At 46.9% G+C, this 22,559-nt stretch overlaps 1 protein-coding gene across 1 annotated transcript in view; it reads right to left on the bottom strand.

The window, feature by feature from the left end:
- The window catches only part of Hunk (hormonally up-regulated Neu-associated kinase), a gene marked incomplete in the record, with an annotated part of 116,498 nt that overhangs the window by 7,283 nt on the left and 86,656 nt on the right, over positions 1–22,559 (bottom strand). The window contains 4 exon segments of the mRNA XM_013504110.1: positions 4,614–4,661; positions 10,386–10,469; positions 14,643–14,805; positions 20,969–21,104. Of these exon segments, the coding sequence (XP_013359564.1) occupies positions 4,614–4,661; positions 10,386–10,469; positions 14,643–14,805; positions 20,969–21,104 (431 nt within the window).

Raw genomic sequence — 22,559 nt, 5'->3', positions numbered from 1 at the left:
ATCTTTAATGGAAACATTCATTGGATTTTTGATCACACATTTGTAAAGTGGTCCCTTAAGGTTCTACCCACAATAATGACTTTGCAGCTTGAGATGCAGCTGCTTGCATTTTAACATCGTGAGGCCAAGGAAGTGTCCAACACAACTGGACAAAGCCACGGAGTTCTGAGCAGTCCTGGATAGGTTCTGGACCTTCCCACCCTCTGGACATAGGAGCATTTGCTTGAGGACTGAAAGCTCGCGTGTGTGCAGCCTGATTGCTAAAAGCCTTGCCTGTACGGACTGGCTTGTAATCCCTCTGATGGGAGTGAACTTGACTCTGAAATATCTTCAACCCTATAGCCTCTGGCATAAAGCCAGGGACTTAGAGACCGCATAACAAATAGTTATTGAAACCTTAAAAAAAAAAAAAAGGCCACTGGAAACTGAACTGAATTCAAATTAATTGAGTTCAAGTTTCTGGGAAGGGTGATGCCACTAAGAAGTTCTCTTCCTGGCCCTCAAGACTGTGCTAGATGTTTACTGGGAAACACAGGCAGCCGCATCCCTGACCTTGCCCTGGTTGAGAAAAGAAGGCAGATTTCCACATTTTTGCCTTCAACTTGAAAAGCATTTGCAATTCAAGAGAGCTCATCTATTTTTCATGTATGTTTCTGAAAAGCTTCTCAAGGAGACACAGCTTTGCACTTTTACAACAGGGCCCTTTCTGATGAGGTTGTTCAATGCTGTTGCTGAGTGGGGCTCGATTTGTCTGGGTTTGGAGTGGGGGAAAATCAAGAGGGAGGAAATGGAAATTGGGGAAGGATGCAGGGACTTCAGAGGTGTCTTGACAGGCAACAACTCCCTGGGCCCAAGCCTCAGCTAAAGTGTCTTTTCCCCCGTGGGGATGGAATGAACAAGAGATGACACTTCCTCAGCACCTGAATGCCGTCATCTGCCATGAGGAGCCCCACGCAGCAGTAGAGCAGCTGTGTAATGAGGTGGATTCTGTTTTCCCCTTTACAAATGAAGAAACAACCTGTGGTGGTTAAATAATTCACCCAGGAGCAGACCGAAAACTCAGATTTTCATAGCCTCGAGCTTGGTGCTGTGAACCCTTGATGTGACACAGCTCTCTGAAAATCTGGGTGGAGCGGGGCCATGCCAGCAGGGGAGAGGGAGACCACACAGTGCAGGGGAGGGGGCCCCGCTGTAGTCCTCTAGCTCCTGAGCTGTGGAGTGCCTGTGTGCTCCAGGTTGTTTTCTGGTGCTGTGCTTTGAATGCTTCTCCACAGTCTGTGTTGAAATTCAACTGCCACCATAACAGTATTAAGAGGTGGGACCTGAAGTGGAGTGTGGTGCTTCGTGCCTGTAGTCTGAGCTATAGGGGAGGCTGAGGCAAGAGGATCACTTAGGCAAGGAGTTCAAAGCTAGCCTGGACAATGTAGTGAGGTCCCATTTAAAAAACAAAAACAAAACATACTCCAAGAAGTAGGGCCTTTAACAGGTGATAAGATGATTAGGTCATACGGGCCCTACCTTCCAGAAGGGATGACACCTGTCATAAGGGGAATGCGTTAGTTATCACAGGCATGGGCTCCAAATTAAAGGATGAGTTTAGCTAGACTTTTTCCCATCTCTTGGGCATGTTTCCTAACCAGGTGGTGCCCTGCACCACGTTCTGATGTAGTTATTAGGCCCTTGCCAGATGCCACCATCAAGCTCAGACCTCCTGGCATCCCAAAATATAAGAAATAAAACTCTGTTCTCTATAAATTACCCACTCTCAGGCATTCTGTTAGAGCAGCAGAAAATGGATGAAGACCTTTAGGATGCTACAAAGGGGCCCTCTGTGCTCCGGGCCCCCTGGTCAAGGCCAGGAGAGGACAATCAAGAGTCTCCACTGCTTTGTGCTCCTGTTTCCAGGAGACAGGCAGAGGCAATTCCTCTAAGGCAAAGAAGAAGCTTCGCTTGCATGCATGTGTGTGTGCGCGCACACACACACACACACACACACACAGCACTTCAAAAGGGACAAGACTGAAAAATCTGGAAGAATTTCTTCCTTTAGTTCAGTCTCTCTGTCTCTGTCTCTCTCCTCTCTCTCTCCATCTCTCTCCCTCCCTCCCTCACTTTCTTTCTCTCTCTCTCTCTGAAAGTCACCATTTCTACATGTTAACACATTAAGTAGGAAAAAAACCCCAATGCACTTTTGTTGGTGGGAATGTAAACTAGTACAACTACTGTGGAAATCTGTAGGCAGATTCCTCAAAAAACTAGAGCTAGAAATTCCATTTGACCCAGCTATTCCCCTTCTAGGAATCTTCCTGAAAGAGTTAAAGACATCATATTCCAGTGACACACGCATACCGATGTTTATAACAGCACAACTAGGATAGAAGAATCAGTCATTTCATAGTAACCAATGTTAAGGGACCTGTCAAGAATTCACTCCTGATCACCCCAGAGGACAAGAGAGCCTGGGTTTGTCCATGTAGAGGGTCAACTGCCCAGAAGAAATGTGTTTGTCTACAACCAGCTGATCTCATTGCCCTCCAAGCACATGTGACTAAATGCAACTGATCACCCACTTCTACCTTTTTCATTTGCATGGTCTGTTTTCTCCAGAAGAAATTTCCTAGGAAGCAGGTTACTCAACTGCTTTATGTAACAGAAAAAGATCTTCGGAGGGACTAATTACAGTCTCTCTTGCATGGCCATGCCCCTCACCCAGCGATGCTGCGGCCTGCCAGGACCTAGCTTCCCTCTGGGTCTCCCTGGCCAGTGCTCCCAACACCCACGTCGGCATCAGGGCTGGCGAGGGAATTCGAGCTCTCAGCTCTGGGCACATCTTCTCTGCACCCGCGGCACAGTCTTGCATCCTCAAGGCAGATCGGAGAGGAGGCCACACAAGGCCCAGATGCACGCCGCCCACAGTGCAGCTCTTTGTTCTCTATCAACTGTTTCCACCCACTGGAAATGTGCGTGGACATTTACAAAACTGGGTATTTTGAAAATGTGGCCCCATAAAGAATTATCTTCCCCCAAATTCTTCCAGGGTCTTATATCATTTGATGAAAGAGAAGTAGCCGGGGAGTGCTGGACCCCTAGGCTACTGGGGAGAAATGTATGCAGGGGTCAGCAGCCAATGGAAGGAAGAGGCTTGGTCCTTCAGAGATCTGGTCCTTCCTGGACTCTTCCCTGCTGGCTGTGCCACTGGGAGTGTGACAGCCCCTGCACAATGACTACAGGCTCTTGCCTGGAGCTCCCAGAACACCGCCATGGTAGTAGCTGGATATCTAGAATCCACTCCTGGCTCTTTCTACAGCTTGCTGGGTGATCTTGGGCATGTCACTTATTTGCAGTTAACTGTTTCCTTTTCTGTGATCAAAAGTATAGGGTCTTTTTTGGCTTTGGGGGGATAAGCACAAATCCACACTGCATCTGCTGTATTATATGAAAAGCAAATGCACTAATTAACAGGAAGGGATGCTCTGGGTTTTCCCATCACCCCAGGCTGGAGGAAGACCTGCTGCCTGAGAAACTGTCCTCCCTTACTCAGAATGGACTGTGGAAAGTGACCCTGGCAACAGAGGAGCCCAGGGGGCTAAGGAAAGCAAAGCTGTGTTCACTGAGTAACTCTGTCAAGCCCAACTGGTAGTGGGGTTCTCTGGAGTTTGCGGATTAACCTAATGATTAGAAACCCTTGCGCAGCTGTCTGGAGCATCAGCACCAGGTGCCAGGCACTAACACCTGGGATGGCCCAGCAGCCCAGGTGTCACTGGCTGATTAGTCTTGGTTCCTTGCTACCCATTATATAAGAGAAAGCCTGATTTTTTGCTGCGCAAAAAAAAAGCCATGAGTGAATTAATAAAAAGAAAGCCTGCTTCATAAATTAGGCTGCTGAGCCAGGAAACTTGGGACTGTTTGTGAGCTCCATCTCTTATCCAGGTAGAAATCGGAAGGCATAGACAGGTGTATGGCTATAGGAAGACAACCGAAATACAATCAGCTCAGCAAAGAGAGCACCCATCTGCTCTGAGGGGATTCTGATAAACCCACACTCACAGCAGGATTCTGCATGTTTTAACCCAGAATGATGATAGGAGTGTGCAGGCCCTGATGCCTGGGGGCAGAGACTGACCAATCCTTGGGGCCCTACGTGATGGTGAATTTCATTTGTCAAGTTGGTAAGGCTGTAGTGCCAAGTTGTTGGTCAAACATCAGTCTAGAAGTTCCTGTGAAGGTAGTGGTTAGATACTAACATTTACATTGGCAGACATGAAGGAGATTATCCTCCATAATAGGGGTGGGTCCTATCCAATCAACGGAAGGCCTTAAGAAGAAGAAAATAAAAATGTCTACAGGAAAAACTGCCTGTAGATGCCTTTGGACTTGAATTGCAGCATCAACTCTCCTCTAGGTCTCAAGCCTCCTGGCCTGCTCTGCAGATTATGTACCTACCAGCTCACAGAATCGGATTGGGTGGACCAACTCAACAAAATAAAACTCAACATCTCCCCTTCCCCCAGTGTGTGTGCGCGCGAGAGAGAAAGAGACAGAGACAGAGGCTATGAATGTGTCTGTTTCTCTGGCCACCCTGACTTACTCCATCAGAATCCCCAAGTTCTTACCTGCACAGCATGGAATTCAAAGTCTCTTGTCCAGGTGTCCAAGGACGCCTGTGAAAAGCAGCATTTTTCAACAATTAAGACGTTGCACCTGCTGTTTATTCCCTAAATTCTACCCCTACCACTTCTTCCACAGCTCTGACTCAAAAATTATTCATCTCCATGTTTATACACACAAAAAAATCAAACCCCTAAATCACAGTGGAAGTAGGCGGCAGATGTCCTGATTTACATGCTGACTAGATTTTCTAGGTACACTTCTTATTAAAGTCTAAGACTCAGAACGGAGGAACAGTCTAATGAGGAGGAAGCAGCTCAAAGTGTGTCTCAAACAGCAAAAACAAGCCAGGCGTGTTGGTGTGTGACTGCAATCCCAGCCACTCTGAGGCTGAGGCAGAGGATCACAAGTTCAAGCCCACCTGGGCAACCTAGCAAGACCCTGTCTCAAAATTTAAAAAACTTTAAAAAGGGCTGGAGGTGTAACTCAGGGCAAAGGCCCTGGGTTCAATTCCCAGTACCACACGCAACAACAACCAGCAAAAACGCCCACAGAAACAGCACCCAGTCAAGGAACAGGCTCCAGCCTTTCTGTGCACAAAAAAACCTACCATTCTGATTTCCAATAGCACACACCATTTGACCTGATTCTGAACTTTATTTCTGAGAGTTGTACTGATTTTTAAATAAGACACAAAGTGAACATTTTAATATTTACCTTTGAACTCATAGTCCCTGTTGTGGGTTGAATTACATCCTCTCCAAATTCCTAAGTTGAAGTTCTAACCCCCAGGACCTCAGAATTGGACCTTACGTGGAGGTCAGATGCTTAAGGAGGTAATCAGGTTAAAACAAGGTCATTAGGGCTGCCCTGAATCCAAAATGCCTGTGTCCTTACAAAAGGTGAAAATGTGTACAGATAGACAAGCATACGAGAATGCCACATGAAGGTGTAGGCAGGGAGTGAAGGTGTAGGCAGGGGAGGCGTCTCTAGGCCAAAGATCGCCAGCAACTACCACTGGCCGAGGAAGAGGCCTGGAGCGGAGTCTGCAGCCCTCAAGAAGAGCCGGCTCTGTCACCACCTGGACCTTGGCTGTTCCGCCTCCAGAACTGTACAACAATAAACTTCTCCTCAGCTTTGGTATTTGTCAGAGCAGCCTAATCAGCCGAACCCAACCTCCCTGTTCCACTCTGTGTAATTTTTCTCCCAAAACCCCGATATTACTGTTCATTTCAGAAAAGACCTCCTGTTTCTTTTTCACATCTTTCATGAACATTAATTTTTTAAAAAGACTAACAAAAATGGCTGTGAGTCCTACATGACTTAAATAGCTACTTTAAAAAATGACTGGGCACCTCCCCCAACCGTGGTTCCCAAGGAACTCTGTCTTAGGAAGAGGGGTCCCTAGGGCACATGCACAGGTGTTTTCAGATGAGATAGCTGTCCCACTTTTACAAATCTATTTCCTGCCTTTTATAGGAAGAACACATAGAGAGACTGATAAGTCTTAAAATCACAGCACTGTAGTCCCAAGAGGGAAGGTTCTAAAACTGAATTCAGCTCATTGGTCCACTTGGAGGAAAAAAAAAGACTAGAATGAAGAGGAAATGCCAGGCCCTTCTTGTGACCAGTTACACGGCTCGGTAATACCCAAGCCACACCCAGCCAGTGGCACAGAACCTGAAACTGTCCTCAGCTCCCTGTCCCCACCCGCCCTCCATCCCACAGGGTGGCCACCTCTCCTCCCACCACGATAGCAACAAGAGTGGACAGAGGCTCAGGGCCTGGCCCTCACAGACTTTCCCAATGCTTCCTCCAACTGGCCCCATCTGCCTTCTAGGTTCCAGCAGAGACAAGCTGGGCAATCTTGTAATAGCCCATAATTTAATTAGCAGAAGTATTGCTGCAGTTTGGAGAAAACAAATGGATCACAGAAAATCGAAATGTTGCTTGCCTATTAGTGTTCCTATTTAAACCTGAAAGGTTCAGTACTTCAACAAATGTTTAAAACGTTCACCATGTGTTTTCGGGCCAAGTGAAATAACCGCCAGAGAAAAAGAATCTGAACGAAAGAAGGGACCCTCTCCCTTCAGGGTTCTGGCACTCTCAGACACACAGCTGCACAGGCGGGGTGTGAGGGCCGTGTAGATGAGCGTGACAGGCACATGGGAAAGGTGGCGGGGTGGCCACACACGGGGCATTCCCTGCGGTTCAGGTTGCATCGCTGTTTGACACAAATGCAAAGAGGTAAAGGAGCCTAACGCAAGTTCTGTGACCGCCGTTAGTGTAGGGACTGCAAGTGGACCCTTCCTGCCTTGAGCCATGGCCATGTGGTGATGACAAGCCCCAGGCACCCCCTCACTTTAGTCCAGGAGGTGTCCCACCTGCAAGATTCCAACTCTTTACTTGCTTGTCCCAGTTTTATTCATTGTCTGAGACTCAGGAAAGATCCTACGGCTGATTTTTTCATTTGTTCATTTAGCAAATATTTACTGAACACCTACTATGCGCCTGCTAGGCATCATGCAGGCTCTAGGACACTGAGTCAATCCCTGCTCTCACGGAACTCATAGTCCACAGTGGGAGAGAGGTGTTACTCAAACAACACCCAAGCAAATGAGAATCTGCTAACAGGACCATCCCCGTATGCACAACGTGGTGTCACACTGGGCTGGAGGGATGGGATACGGTAGCAAAGGTCAAGGAACAGCAGTGATCCCTGAGGAGCAGACCCTGCCTTGGGATCTGAAGACACATGGACAGTGACTGAGCAGAGAGGGGTGGGGAGAACATTCTGGAAGGGGGAAGAGTGTGTGCACAGCCCCATAAGCAGAAGGAGCAGTGGAAGCTGGGAGTGGGCGGGGTGTGTGCTGGGCATGGGGCTGCAACATGAGGTACAAAAGGTAGTGAGCAGAAGGCAACCTGTACAGACGGACATGGCATGGACCCTGCTCTCCAGGCCAGGGGAACCTCCTCGGCTTCAAGCAGGGTGGTGACAGGATGCGAGCAGGGGTGAAAAACTCTTAACTGGCTGCCGTGCATAGAAGAGAGGAGAGAGTGGTCACTGGGAAAGCAGAGGACACGCAGGAGGCCATGGCAGAGGTGCAGGGGAGAGGCTGGGTCCCGTGGGGTAGGCCTAGAAGTGAAGGCACCAGGACTCAGTGAGGGACTGGCTCTGTAGCTGAAGGAAAGATGAACTTCACAGATTCTTGGATTTCCGCTCTGGGCTCTGGGGAGGATGGGGCTGTCACAGAGGATGAGCCAGGGGACAGTTGAGTTCTGGGCATGCTAGATTTCAGACATCTGCGCTCATGCAAAAGGAGGTCAACATGGAGTAGGAATTGGCCAGAGGGGTCTGGAGCTCAGGGGCAGCTGCGTGCCTGTGCCACCCTCCTCGCCTGTCTGCGCCATGAAAGCCACCCATGGGCTGGAGGCGCAGCTCCTGCTGGAGACAACTCACCATCCAGAAAGCTCATCTCCAATCTGTCATCCCAGCGCCCCAGGGCCAGTCTCAGGAAGGAGGCAGAATCCCATCCCCTGCTCTCTACCCTCTCAACCCTTTGCCTCTGTCCCCGCAAAGCTTCATGCAGTCATAGGCGGGGCTATGAGTTGTGACAATTTGCCATAGGCCACGAAATTTTATTCTAAAATCAAAGAATGTTGGTGTTTTTCTCTCAGGTATATTCTAGGTAACATGAACTCACTGACTAGAAATGCTTGCTCTCATCTAGAACTTTCCCTGCTTTCATCTGGAACATACCCTGCTCCTCATCTTACTTTCTTTTCTTGATAACAAGAACTCTGACTTTCAGCTATGTTGAGAGCCTCATGTCTGGATGAGGCTCTTCCCCGCAAAACCTCATGCAACCTTTTTCATGAGGTGGCTCATGAAAGAGCAGTGGAAGCTGCTCTTGAAGGGGTTAGGGTTAGGGTTAGGGTTAGGGTTAGGGTTAGGGTTAGAGATTGAGCATGGATTGAGAGTGTGTAACACTGGAATTGATTCATGCTCAAGGGCACAAGGATTAAGGGTGTGAGTGCTACCCTGGGTGAGTAGACTGGATGAGATAGAAGGGATAGAAAGAGCTGTGGTTATCCCTTGTTCCTTTGCTACCTTCTGCCCCCCATCTCTGTTTCTCCTCTGTGATGCTCCTTGGCCATGCCACCCTGCCTTGAAGCCAGCCAATTATGGAATGAAACCTCTATAAACTGTAAGCTCAATAAACCTTTCCCTTTTTAACTTTGGGTGTTGGGTATTTTGTCTCAGCAACAAGAGAAAAGTAACTAAGTCAGTATCCTTCCATGGAAGCCCTGTTCTTCTTCTTTCTCTCCAGTACCACTGACAAAGAGGCTAATGTTCACTGACTTTACGTGTCTTCTTCCCACTCCCCCCACCCACACCTCCTCCACTTCCATAGAGCTGGTGAACCTAACATCCTCTGGAGGCTAACCACTCAGCCAACTCTGTTGAGTTTTGCATGTAACCTCTTCTCCATTCCCATAGTCTCCCTGGCCATTCTTTGCCTGTAGATTAACCAGTTTTTCTCCTCTGACCCCAGGCTCTGTCTAGAGTGGGCAGCCGTGCAACACATCACTGGCCTCAGGTTTGAGGCTGGCCCCTTTCCTGGGCTCCAATCATGTTCACACTCAGTGCCACGTATTTAAGGTCACGGGGTTCCCACACAGGGCAAAGGAGGTGAACCCCGGAGTGATTACTTCCCCAGCAAAGTGCAGTACTTGTGTGACCAGGACGAAAACTGTATACTGGAAAAGGAAAGAAGTGGCCAAGGCCTGGAGTCAGACCTTCTGATCTCTCCTCCCGTGAAGGAATCCCTGAGTGTCCTAGCAGAGGACCCTGGGACAGGCACTTAGGGGACAGGACAGAGGTTCCAGAGGGGGGTAGGAATGGTTCCCTGGAAAAATCACTAAGAAAGGAGACTGTACCTGACCAACATGTTCAGGAAGCCCTGCACTGCTGGCCCTGAATCTGGAGTTCAGAGACACAGTCTCCTCACTCACATGGATCTGGAGTCCAAAGCTGTGACAGTTTGCCACAGGACACTCAGTTTTATTGTGAAATCAAAGAACATTAGTGTTTTTCTCTTGGGTATGTTCTAGGTAACACGAACTCCCTGACGAGAGAAGCTGGCTTTCATCTGGAACTTTCCCTGGTTTCACCTGGAACTTACCCTGCTCCTCCTCTTTCTCTCTGTGATGACAAGAAGCACAACTTTCGGCTGTATTTTGAGCATACTATTTTACCTGAGCTCGTACAAGCGTTTCCCACCTTAGCTGCTCCCTGGGATCATCCTGGGAGCTTTACAAAATACTGACCCCCACGTCCTGCCCCTGGGGACACATACAATTGGTCTGCAGTGCAGCCTGGGTACCCAGGGGTGCAAATGCTGAGCGCCTCTCTGGAGCCACAGTGAGAACTGTGCCTCTGCTGCAAACCAGTTCTCAAGGGCTCGATTACAAGTGTATCTGTGGGTGCTGCCACATCCCGTAGTGACTAGCTTCCTCCCCCAAGAAAAATCGATTTTTTTTGGTACACATCTATTGGGGATTGAACCCAGGACCTTCATGTAAGCTACATTCCCAGCACCTTTCACTACTTTGTAATTTGAGACAGTCTCTCTAAGTCACTAAATTGCCCAGGCTGGGCTCAAACTTGTGATCCTCCTGCCTCAGCCTCCCAGCATGCCAGCTTTAAAGGCGTGAGCCACCACGCCTGGCAAATTGACTTTTCTTACTCCAGAGTTTGCTTCAGGTTCACTTACCTCATAGGGCTCCTTGATGGCCCTGCACTTTTCTATCTGGTAGAGCTGAGTCTTGTAGCAGACACTGTCCTGGATATCAGATTTCTACCAGAGGAAGGGAAAAAAAAAAGCATGGCTTAAGGCTTGGAAATAGAAACACACATTAAGCAGTTATTAATTTTTAAACCAGTGCTTGGCTGAGGAAGTGTGAAAGACGGGTGGCAAGCCAAGCAATTGCATTGCGAAGTCTTATTCCAGAACGCAGCTTTGGGTGAGCTCCGGGCCCAGAGCCAGGGCTACTCTATCGCAGGCTTTCCCAGCAAAGGGTCAGGTGACCTTACGTGGCCACTGGTCCCTGCTGGCCTCCAGCCCTTTCATCAGTGCAACAGAGACGACTCTATGATGGCAAAGCAGAAAGCAAATAGGCAAACTGGAAGGAATAACATTTCATTGAGCTACTAACTAGGACACAGATCTTGCTTATTTATTTAAAATAGGAGTCACACACATCCCAAAAGGAAAGCCACTGCACCCCATAACATAGCTTGAAGAAATCAACAAATAGTTAATAAGCGCCCTGATAGGTTCTCCAACTTGAAATACATATTTCTTGGTTTTATAGAAGAAGACACTATGAAACAAGGGAAGAGATGGCAAATCATTACAGTGCAATGTTTTACTTTTTAGATCACTGGATTGGATTTAAAAATTATACATGGGTTATGAGTAATTGGCTGATAAGATTAATAACAGGGACGGAGCATCCAGTTCAATTAAATTCAGACCATGTCTGGAAATTACCGAGCAGACAGCTGTAGTCTGTGGGGATTAATTCACTCCAGGTTAGAAACAGCCACAGGCCTAGACTATGCATTCTCATACCAGGTAGATGCTACAGCTGAAGAGTTCAGTGTAAAACAGGTACAACGAGATAAAAACCTTCTCTGAGTCAAACCATGTCCACTGAATTTCTAAGGAATGCTTTCAGGCGATAAAGCTGAGCTCAGCCTTGCAATGCTTTCTAACTCTGATGCTAGACAAAGCAGAGGGCAGACGGCAAGACACCCAGACACATGAAGATGTAGCCTAAGAGCTTCCAGAGAAACGTCTTTCTTGCTTGAGGTGAGTGATACAATTGTCTCAGAAGGTGCGAAAGACCAAAACTTGTACCTGTAAACGTGGAAGTAGCCACAGCAAACACCCCTGTCTTACTTGGTAAAGCAAACTGGAATGTTTGAATCTGCTAGCCTACTAAGAAAAGTGCATGTCCTTCTGTAATAGGTGAAATTATGAACTTTACAATCACAATACCACTGTGATTGTGGTATTGTGATTGTGAAGACACTTTTACTTCTTGTGGTACTGTGATTGTGAAGACACTTTTACTTTTTGGATGACAGTCATCATTTGGAAGAGAACATCAATCCTCAGTGCGTTAGCTTTCTTTTCATACCTTGGAACCATTTGATAGATTTACCTTCACCCTCTATAGTATGATGGTCTCCAAATGAAATTATCTTGAGCCCTTACAACTTAAAGTGCAGGCACTTACAACAATATATATATAATATATTTGTCTATATATATGATATATGGGTATATTGTATTATATATATGTGTGTATATATTATATATGTGTATATCACATAAATTTATATGTGTGTACTACTGTACTCATATATCACCCACGTTATAAAATGTATGATAAAAACAGGAATTTAATAGGATAAGGGAGAATCTAGGACATGGGATACTGTGATTTATGTCTGGACGTCCCTGCAAAGCCTCCTGTGCTCATAGTCGGGGGCTTAGGGAGGTGACTGGATCCTGGGGTGTGATAACCATCTGTGGATTAGTCCACTGAGGAGTTCACAGCCGAATGTGATGTTGGGAGGTGAGTCCTGGCCTGAGGAGTTGGTCACCGGGAGTGTGGCCTGGAAGGGTCTATCTCCTCCCCCCTCCCTTGTTCTCTCTCTGCTTCCTGCTGCCGTCCCTCGAGCAAGCCTCCTCTGCTGCACCCCTCTGCCATGCCGCCCTGCCTCAGAGCCAGCCGACTACAGACTAACAACCTCTATGAACTGTGAGGCCAAACAAGCCTTCCCTCCTTACCGAGTGAGACCCCCCAACATGCTTGGCCCTTCTGCTTCTCATCATTTCCCTTTCTCCTTTCCCTCCATGTTGTGACACAGGCAACGGGGCTCTCATCAGAGTCCAAACAGATGGGCCTGCCTGCGCTTGGACTTTCAGCCTCCAAAACTGAACTAAATAAACCTCTTTTTGTTATAAAGTGCCAAGACTTGGGTATCTGTTTTATAGCAACAGCAAAGTCACGTCTTTCTGTGTTTGCCACCTGCTGCGTAGATTCCCTATGAGCAACACAATCACAGTGGTATCACCTTTAAAATGCAAGCTCAAAGCTATGAATCTGTCCCCAGAGTGCTACTCCATTACTGTTTACAGTGAGCACTTTTTTTCTCCTTAGTAATTGGCCTGTAATTCTGAAAGCTTTTTACTGTTGAGAATGTTGCTTCTCATGTACATCTTTTCTTTGGTGGCTCACCAAAAAAAAAAAAAAAAGTTGTGTAGCTAATTTCCTGTGGAAGCAAAATCTAGCAAATATCCTAAGCTGAATCAGCTTGGAAACATCTGTACTTTTATCCAACTGTTTAACAAACCTCCTGTCAAGCTGCTTCACATATTGAGCAAAGTTTTCTAGCCAACATCCCAAATTTATCTCCTAACGCTCTGGCCGTCTCGTCTCACGGGCATCATTTTGGTCATTTCTGGCATGGTAGGGAGAATACCATTTCCCCAATTGCCCATGGATTTTCATCTTTTTGCTCCAACATAGAAACTTCAAAAAAAAAAGAAAAAAAAGGAAACCTATTGCTTGGTAGACTTTTGTGACATATTGGTCTATCATGTGACTTTAAATAGCACTGACAGAGCTCTAGCAGTTTGTTCTTACTATCTAGATTCTAATTCTCTTCCTAGTAGAGATGACTGCACAGTATCAGATCTAAAGGTGCAGTATACACAGGGTCACGGTTATCCTTCATGAAAGTGAATTCTTAGTTAAATATCAGGTGGATAACCTGCCAATCCTGAATTTCTCTGGCTGACTTCCTGTTAGATCTGGGCCACTCCCGCCCTTCTGGGTGCATGCAGGAGCAATCACGTTGGGAATCCATGTTGACCTGGATCCAATGTTCTTGGCAGAATTCTTTTTAAATCATTGTCCATTTAAAGAGACAGCTCAGCGGCACAAGCACCTGCCTGGCAAGTGCAAGGTCCTGAGTTCAAATTCCAAAAAAATAAAAACAAAGAGAAGTGATTTAAGCAACACTAGATGCTGAAGCATGTCAACCTCCTTTCCCAGACACACACAAACTTCTTGTAACCAAACGATAAAAGGGACCAACATATCAGGGTACCACTGTCCACCCCATGTTGTGGGGCTCTCAACTGCCCCTTACATGTGACATAGTACACTTGGACTCTATGACTGAGTAAAGGTGCCAGGATCAAGTTACTGCAGCTCAATTTCATTCTTGTACTCTGGAGAAGTAAATATAAACCTGTGGTGTCCTTGTGTAATTTGTCCTAGGTAGCCCCATGGATAGCAAATCCATAGACCCTCAAGTCCCTTATGGAAAATGGTATGGTGTTTGCGTATAACCTACACACATAATCTGGTATACTTTAAACTCTAGATTGCTTACAATACCTGATGCAGTGTAAATTCGATGTAACTAGCTGTTATACTGTCACTGTTTAGGGACTAGTGACAAGGAAAAAGCGTGCATATTAAGTACAGATGCAATCTAAAGCATATATAGTCTTGGCCTGCATGAGTTGACTCCTGCAGACGCAGAACCCTTGGATACTGATGGTTGAGGAGAGTGAATTTCTCACACGCCATCCTTTAGAAATAAATGCCTGGCAGGCACTGCTCCTCAGCTGTTACGACCAGATATGTCTCCCGTGCCTCCAACGTGGGGAACCAAAGAGCTATGATGGAGCTGAACAAAAATAGGCCACTGAGCTAAAGGGAAATGACCTGGAACCCCTCATAGTTCTCCCCAGGGCTGAACTCTGTGGGAGACTTCGAAAAACATCCTGGATTCAAAGTGCCACCCAAGAAGTAAGTTTTGCTACTACTTTAAACTCAAGAAACTCAGCCTCACGTTAGGTTAAATAAGCAGCCTGGATCAAGTGTCGGCAGCTGGGCAGCCTTTGGTATCCTTGGGAGGATTCCAGACAGAAGGTCCTACTTACCCCTGACAAATAGCGCTCGAGTTTCTTGTTTAAGAGGAAGTAGATGGCGAGGATGTGGCAGGCACGGTTGGACAGCACGGTGTTGATGACGTCACTGTTTTTGAAGCCCAGCTTCTCGGTCATGTGTAGCACCACGCTTGGGCTCAGGTCTTCCAGGGAAATCCTGTGGGGCAGAGAGACACAATGGATCACCTCTCAGCTCCAATGGAAGGGTCCACAACGCAACTACACAGAGCTGTCCCACAAAGGTCTCTGTGGACAGTCAGGTTCATTCATTCGCTTGACTTCTTATGACAAAAAGTTTCATGTGCACAGAAAAGTCGGGGGCACAGTATACAGCTGGCCCTCTGTTTCCATGGGTTCCTTGTCTGGGTGGTCCAACCAACTTTGGATGGAAATTATTTGAAAAGAATTTTGCATGTGTACTGCACACGGAAAGACTTTCTTGTCATTCTCTGAACAACACAGTATAATCACTATTTACATTGTATGAAGTATTATAAGTAATCTAGAAATGATTTAAAATATAGAGGAGGATATGCATAGATTATAGTCAAAAACCATGTCATTTTTATGTATGGAAATTGAGTATCTGCGGAGTTTTGACCTCCTTGAGAGAATTCTGGAAACAATTCCCCAGTATGGATACAGGAGGATGACTGCTAATACCATATGTGTACCATCCTCCAGACTATTGATGACACTTTGCCACGCTGGCTTCACCCTTTTTTGGCTAAAGTATTTGAGATTACAGACATCATGACATTTCACTTCTGAACACTGCAATGTGCTTTTTTAAAACCAAGGGCATCCCCTACAGAGTCACAAGACTATCAACACACTGAATAAAATTTTAATAGTCCCTTGAGATCATCTAATACCATTACATTCAAATTTCCCAACTGTGCCCCAAATTTCTTCCCAATTGGACATCCTTTCCACAAAATGTATTCTTGGCCATGGGTGGAACACACATTTAGCCTGTCTTTGGGCTGAGAAGGGAAGGCATTCAGGAACTAATCAGACCATCAGTGGACCTGTGAGGAAGCATAAATTCTGCCATATAGGGAGTCTGCACTTATAAACTGGGGTACTCTCGGAGGCAGAAAGGATTAAGCTTGTTCCCAGTGGTATTCTGAAAATAAACTCTTTAGGATAAAATGCCAAAGAAATACCAGGCATTCGTGTATTTGCTCATTCATTCATTCACTCACCAAATTCCTGCCACATGGGACTAACATTCCAGGGAGAAAGACAGACTATAAATCCACTTATCCCTATGTGCAGGTAGTATAAACTGGTACTATCATTTTTTTTTTCCAGTACCGGGAATCGAACTCACGACCTTGCACTGGCCAGGCAGGCGCTGTGCCGCTGAGCTAAATCCCCAGCCCCTAAGCTGGTACTATCAGCATCCCCATTTGAGAGATGAAGAAACTGAAGGCCACAGCAGTGAAGCTACGTGCCCAGGGTCACACAGGCAGGAAGTGGCATCCCTAGAATTAAAACCTGTGCAAGGAGGCTGGAGTCTGAGTGCTAAACCTCTACTCTCACCGCCTTTCCACAGACATGCTGAAGGACTCCCAAGAACAAGCGATTAGGGTGACCGTTATAAGGGGTACAACTGGTGATGGGAGCGCATCATCCAATAGAACCTTCCGAATCCCTTGAGAGATACGAGTAGGGCACTAGTGAGCAGGAGGCAGTCATGTCTGGATGGAGAGTTCCCAATCTCCACTAAAGGGCCCCACAATATTTCTGATGGAACCTCAGAGCCATGACACCCAGAGAAAGCCCCCTACCGCAACCTGCAACTGTAAAGAGGAGGACCCCACCTTGCTCCGTCCACATGGCCAGCTCATAGGAGACCAAGGGCAGACTAAAGCTCCTGGCCATCACCCACTGTGTTGGTGTAACCTACATCAGCTCTCCTCCATCAGGCTGGACTAAGTGTGGTCCAAAACACCCACCTACAAGCAACAATGAAATCAGCTTCCTCACTCCTGTTTGTCTCCAAATGATAAAAGCCCAGCCAACATGCGGGAAGGAAAATGGAATGACTAGTGGTTAAAAGATAGATAGTCAGAACATATTTGGAAGCATATGGTTTGCAGATGCAACTCTAGTAGAACACGTGCCGTGTATGTTTGAGGTCCTGGGTTCTATCCCCAACACCAACAAAAAAATTTAAATAAATAATACAATTATTTGAGTTATGATGACTGCAGTTACTTGCTAACATGCTTAACACGGGGGGTGCAACTGTTCAAAAATATCTGGTAACACCAGTGTAGGAGTGACAATGGTCCCGTCCCTAGCCAATCAGACCACACCTGAAGCTATACCCTGGGCCAATCCAATCGTGGCCATACCTCGGCCCCACGCTCTGTCTGGAGTAGGGGCCTCTCAGGTATGGGAAGGTGTATGGTAGCACGGGGGCAGGGATAGAGGGCTGCAGATAAAAGGAGGGGTCTCCACAGGGGTGGACATCCCATTTCTGCCTTTCATTTACACTGTCTCCAAAACCAGGAGAGCCCTGCCCAAATGCAGGCTGTCAACCCACTCCTGACAGATAGGAATACATATTTTAAATGCTTTCCAATAAATAATATATACATATATTTGGTGCTCTCCAATGTCTGTTATGGAATCTGCATTATGTCTGTGTGTTCAGATGATACAGAGAATGGAAAAATGCCCAGGACACAAGGTATAAGTTGAACTAAGTACACTCACATGAGGCCCACTTTTATGCCATCTTGGTCTACTGCTGTCCGGTCTTACCCATGCCCTGCTTTCGCCCACCCACCTCCACAGCAACCCGGGGGCGGGGGGTGAGGGGGCAGGGAGAGCTGTCCAGACCCCTGCAGGGAGACAGGAAGAGACAGCAGGGCCAGCTCTGTAAAAAAAAGTCTGTGTCCAGATCAGCATGGCCAGCGGGGCCTCCAGAAAACATCTGCTGACTGACTGGCATGAACATTTATTATAAAAAATTTACTTTCAAAGCTGTTTTCCTCTTGTCTTTTGGACATCAACTTAGAGACTCAAATGACTCCCTAAGAGAAGCCTCTACACAAGAGCAGTGAAAAGTCGGGATTTTATTTTCTCTCTACTTTTCTGGCAGGCAAAAACTTTGGCAATACCTAACATCATTAAATCTCAGTTGTATTCATCAGCTTTGTCACCGAGACAAGGTACCGGCCGTACACAACGTAAAAGAGAAAAAGGCGTAGTTTGGCTCAGTTTCGCGCATTTTAGTCGGTGGTCTGCAGGGGAGAGTAGCAGAAACAGCCTGGCGGAAGAACCAGCTCACATGGAGAAGGCAGACACAGAGGGGGTGGGGTGGGAGAGCCAGAGAGAGCGAGACTCCCTCCCCCACGGCAGCCTCCCTGCCCGGACCAAATTCTCTGCTGCGCCCCAGCTCCTAACAGCCCGCTTAGCTGTGAAGTCACTGGGGGATCCTTGGATGAGGTAGAGCCTTCGTGATCTACACACCTTCCAGAAGCCCCACCTCTGAGCACGCGAGACTCCGGGGACCTTTGGATCTAAACCATAACACAGGAGTAGGAATGCAGGAAAACTATAAACCATACTCTGTAAAGAAAATATTTCTTTTTTTTTTTTTAGTTGAGTGTTCTTTCTCCTTTTATCTATATGCTGGTAAAACCTATCCCCTAAATTCTCAAAAGTACATTTTTATCTTAGAGATAAATGTTTTTCAAAATAGTGTCAACAGCAGGTATCTCTCCCAACAGGTTAGGATTCTGGTTCCTTGTCTTAAATACTGAACGCTGATCTACCCGCAGTATAAAATGAAGAACAAGCATTGCAAATAGATGCAAAGATCACCAATGTGGCAAAACCAGTACAGGAAGGTGAGTTTAAGTGTTAACCCACCAAAGTCTATCTGCAACCCCGGAAAAGCTACAGGGCGAGATGTCACATCATGATTCTTCGTCAGTGGAGTTGTGGCGATAAGGAGGGGTTTGGTAAGGATGTTGAGGGGATTGATTATGCTCATTTAGATGGTGATTACATTAGCTTAATGATTCATTTGGCTACCACCAATGGCCTCCTTTAACAGAAAGCATACCTGCACGCTGCTATCCACCTGTAATGAGGCATGGCCCCTCCGCTCTGCTTTCTGTCTCATGTTGGGGATAATATTTCTGGTGTCTGTTTCAGATACTGGCCCAAATTGAGCAGGTGTTGGAAAACAGCAAATCTATTTCCAGGTTCCCTTGGTAACCTAAGTAATCTAGATTTTATCTAAATTACCGCCCATGAGTCAAATGCTAGAATTCTAGATGGCAACCAAGCGAAACCATCTCCCCTGAGGCCGAGGAGAGTGTAAATTTGTCCAGCAGCACAGATCAGGCTCTGAGAATGTCCATCATGCGTCCCCTTAAGTTCTTCTAGAACTTCCACCCCGAAACACAGCCCTGCTGGAGAAGTGGGCGTTCTGCTTTGATGGTTTGGTGGGTGTTTCCAGCACTTCTCAGGGATTCCAAAAATAGGACCACAGAGGAAACCCTTTCCTGGAGCTTTCAGTGTCCCACCTGCCCCTCGGTCAGTGGTTCTGCGGTCCTCATCCAAGGTTGGACAGATGTGCAGGCTTTGCCTCTCTTGGTGGGAAGAAAGAAGCAAGGGGGCCCAGTGAGACAGTCATGACAGTCAGGGACCACCACTGGGACAAAGGATGAAATCCTGGGCCTTTAATCTCTTATTCATTAAACCACAATTTGTGTTTTCTCCCAAGGTAGTTGGGAACTTAAAAGTGGTTTTTGCTAAAAGGTGACTCTTCACTTAGGACTACAAATGCCCAATAGATAACTAAAGTAGAACAAAGCTTAACTTTCATTGGAAAGCTCTGGGTCAACTCCTTCTCAGTTCTGCATACAAGCATGTTAGTCATTTAAAGGGTGTCTGTCTACAAGTTGGCTCTGCAAGGGTTATTAGCCCAAACTGGCCCAGCCTATTTTACTGCCCTTCCAGACTGAGAACACCAGGAGGAGAGATTTCAGAGGCAATCAGCTATGCTCAGAATCTCCTTTGCCTTAAACCTATGGTCACCATACATCAGCAAAGGCTCATGTGACTTGAGATTGCTCTTGAGGTCATGAGGATTAGTCAGTCCCCTGGGAATCAAATTGCCCTTCAAGTCACAAGGATTCAATTTGAGCTATAAAACCACTACTGAGATAAGAACCTACTGGTCCCTGGCCCACCTCGGTTCATCCTTATAACTGGCCTCCCGCTTGTGAGTGGGCTGATCCGAACATCTGCATCAGAGGGTGCTCCTCCAGCTCAAGATGCAGTCTGCCTTATTCGCTTTGAGTTTGCTGGTTAGCAGGCTGGCTTCATCTTTGTCCAAGCTGTGCTTCCCCTTATTTTCTCTTAATTTTAATTTAGGATTTTTTTTCCCTGCAAATGCATGCTTCTGTTTTAATTTCCATTATCGTTAAAGCAAGATCCCTCTCTCGCTGGTAACACCAATCTGTCTGCTCTACGGAAGCCACAGTGAGGGTCCTCATGCCTTTACTCAGATTGGTTAGCAAAATGCCAAGCAAGTAGGAGAAAAGAACATGGAAGTATTTCCCCTGGACTCCTTTTCAACTCCAGTCTGCACCCAGTCTGATGAAGCATGGCCTCAGGAAAGCCCTGGGCAGTTCCCATCTGTCGCCCCCTCCTGTGTCCCATCACCAGGTCACTGAGGAAAAGCTATCCCAGCAAGTTCCAGGGCAACCCAGCCCGAATGACTCTGAACTCACTTTCTTCTTGCCAACACTTTAAGGCAGGAGACTTGGGGCTGAAAGAAATGTCACAATGACACAGTGCATGGTGACCAGAGGTTTAGGGCAGCCGCAGAAGAGGAGCCCAAAGGTGGTTCAGAAAGAGACATTTTTTTTTTAAATTAGAGTTTAGGACTTTTAATTTGTCCTAAAAATCACCGAAGCAAAAACTGTGATAAGACACTCTGCTTTCTTTTACAAGTCCCCAATGCACACACATGCACACACGCACACACGCCCTGCCACACATAGTCCCAGGCCAACACGCACATGGACACACACAGACACATGCACTCTCAGGCCACAGTATCTCTAAGTATTCCCTTCATGTGAACTGGAAAGAGATGGCCCTCAGGAAGACGTGGCCCTCAGAACAAGGCTTGGTGTGGGGAACGTGGCCTGGATTTTGGCCTCCACCCGCCCTCTGCACAGCCACACGCTTCCTCTCCCTCACCAAGACAGGCCTGAACTACTCAGGGCAGCGGCTAGGCCTGGTCCTGCCGGGAAGGAGTCCCTCTGGGTGCACCACGTTACCTGTTGGGATAGGTGACATTACAGGGCACTTTGCCTGTGTAATTCTCATTGAGCCAGCGATTCGCCAGGGCTTGCTGAATATTTGGCCTCTTCACAGGATCTGGTTCCAGCAGGGAGCGTAGGAAGTTGATGGCTCCTGGAAAACATCAGGTGAAGAAGGGACCTGTGATATAGGCTGAACAAGACACCCCGAAAGCCACAGCAGGTGACCTGCTACCTTGCCAACCCCTAGTCCCCGCCTCTGCTGGGGTGATTTATTCTCTGGCTCTCGGGGCAGAGTTGTGATTCAGTGATTCATAGAAAGTAAGCACAGTCCCACCTCCCTTCAGACAGGCAAGGCTTCAAATCCCACCTCCTTCTCTTTCCTTTTAAAAAGGAGGCGGTACATGTCCTAAGAGTTTAAGGTATCCATCCACGTGACACAGCTGGTATAGCAGAAAGCAAGAGCCAGCTTGGTCTCCCCACACTGGACACCTCCCAATACAACCTGCGGTCTCTTCTCATTGCTTAAAGGTGAGCCAAAGAGATGTATATTTACACACTTGAAGGCCAACAGAAAATAAACAGAAAATGCCTGCTCTCGAGATTGGTGGTTAAGCACTCAGGAAGAAGGCAGAAGGATCAAGACAGTCTAGTCAGCCTCTCGAATGTGGCCCTTACCACGGGACACCCACGTCTCAGAAGGTCAAGGAGGCGCTTCCTGGTTTGTTTTTTTAAAGCCATTCTCCATGCTGCCCACTCCTTCTCCACACCCGATGACCTAATTACTATGCAGCATCCAGCCTGGAAGGGGCCGATACTCACCTAGCCAGACATACTGGGCCGATGTGACACCAGACAGCCCCAGCATTAAAATAGTAAGTAGAATCTGTATAGTGACTTCAGTCTGAAAATTGTAGTTTTGTGTCCAAAGTTCTGCTAAGTGCCACACTGTAAACCCACAGATACCTGATGGGCTCCTTCCTGTTGGGCTGGCTCCCGTAATGAAGGGGCTGCTTGGGTGGAATGAAGTCTGTCATCGTTTTTCAGCCTAAAGACTTTACTGTAGTCACATCAGTTACGCTAAGCATGAAGTGAGGGAAGGATATGCCAAACCATAAAAGCCAGACAATTCCTTGTTATGGGTTAGATCTAAAATGTCCCCCCAAAGGCTCGTGTGTTCCAAGGCTGGGCTTTTGGAAGGCGATTAGATCAGGGGTGCTATACCCATCAGTGGATTAATCCACTGAAAGGTCCAGAGCAGAATATGCTAGTAAGAGATCGGGCCTGGTTGGAGGTGCATCCCCTCTCATTAAACATTTCCAGAATACCTGCTATTTCCCAAGCACTAGAGATAGGAAGCCAGTCCATCTGCATGAGGAACATTTACATCCTTTAAGACTGTAACAAGGGCAACACTGCATAACATGTACCAATATGCACATGAAGGTCACGGGCTACAAAACTGTTCAGCAGGAAAATAGGCGGTAGGTCCAGATACGAAAAATGAATGCCAGGGATCTCTTCAAAATGAAGAGAGTCTGTCTTGCTTGAGTTCTGGGACCATTCTATTTTCTCATCCTATAATCCTTCTTCTATGGAACACTATTAT

The sequence above is a fragment of the Chinchilla lanigera genome, unplaced genomic scaffold, assembly GCF_000276665.1.
Source record: "Chinchilla lanigera isolate Chin_1 unplaced genomic scaffold, ChiLan1.0 scaffold00006, whole genome shotgun sequence".
In the NCBI taxonomy this organism is placed as follows: Eukaryota; Metazoa; Chordata; class Mammalia; order Rodentia; family Chinchillidae; genus Chinchilla; species Chinchilla lanigera.
The sequence above is the reverse complement of the archived record's forward strand: the minus strand, read 5'-3'. Positions and strand labels throughout refer to the sequence as shown.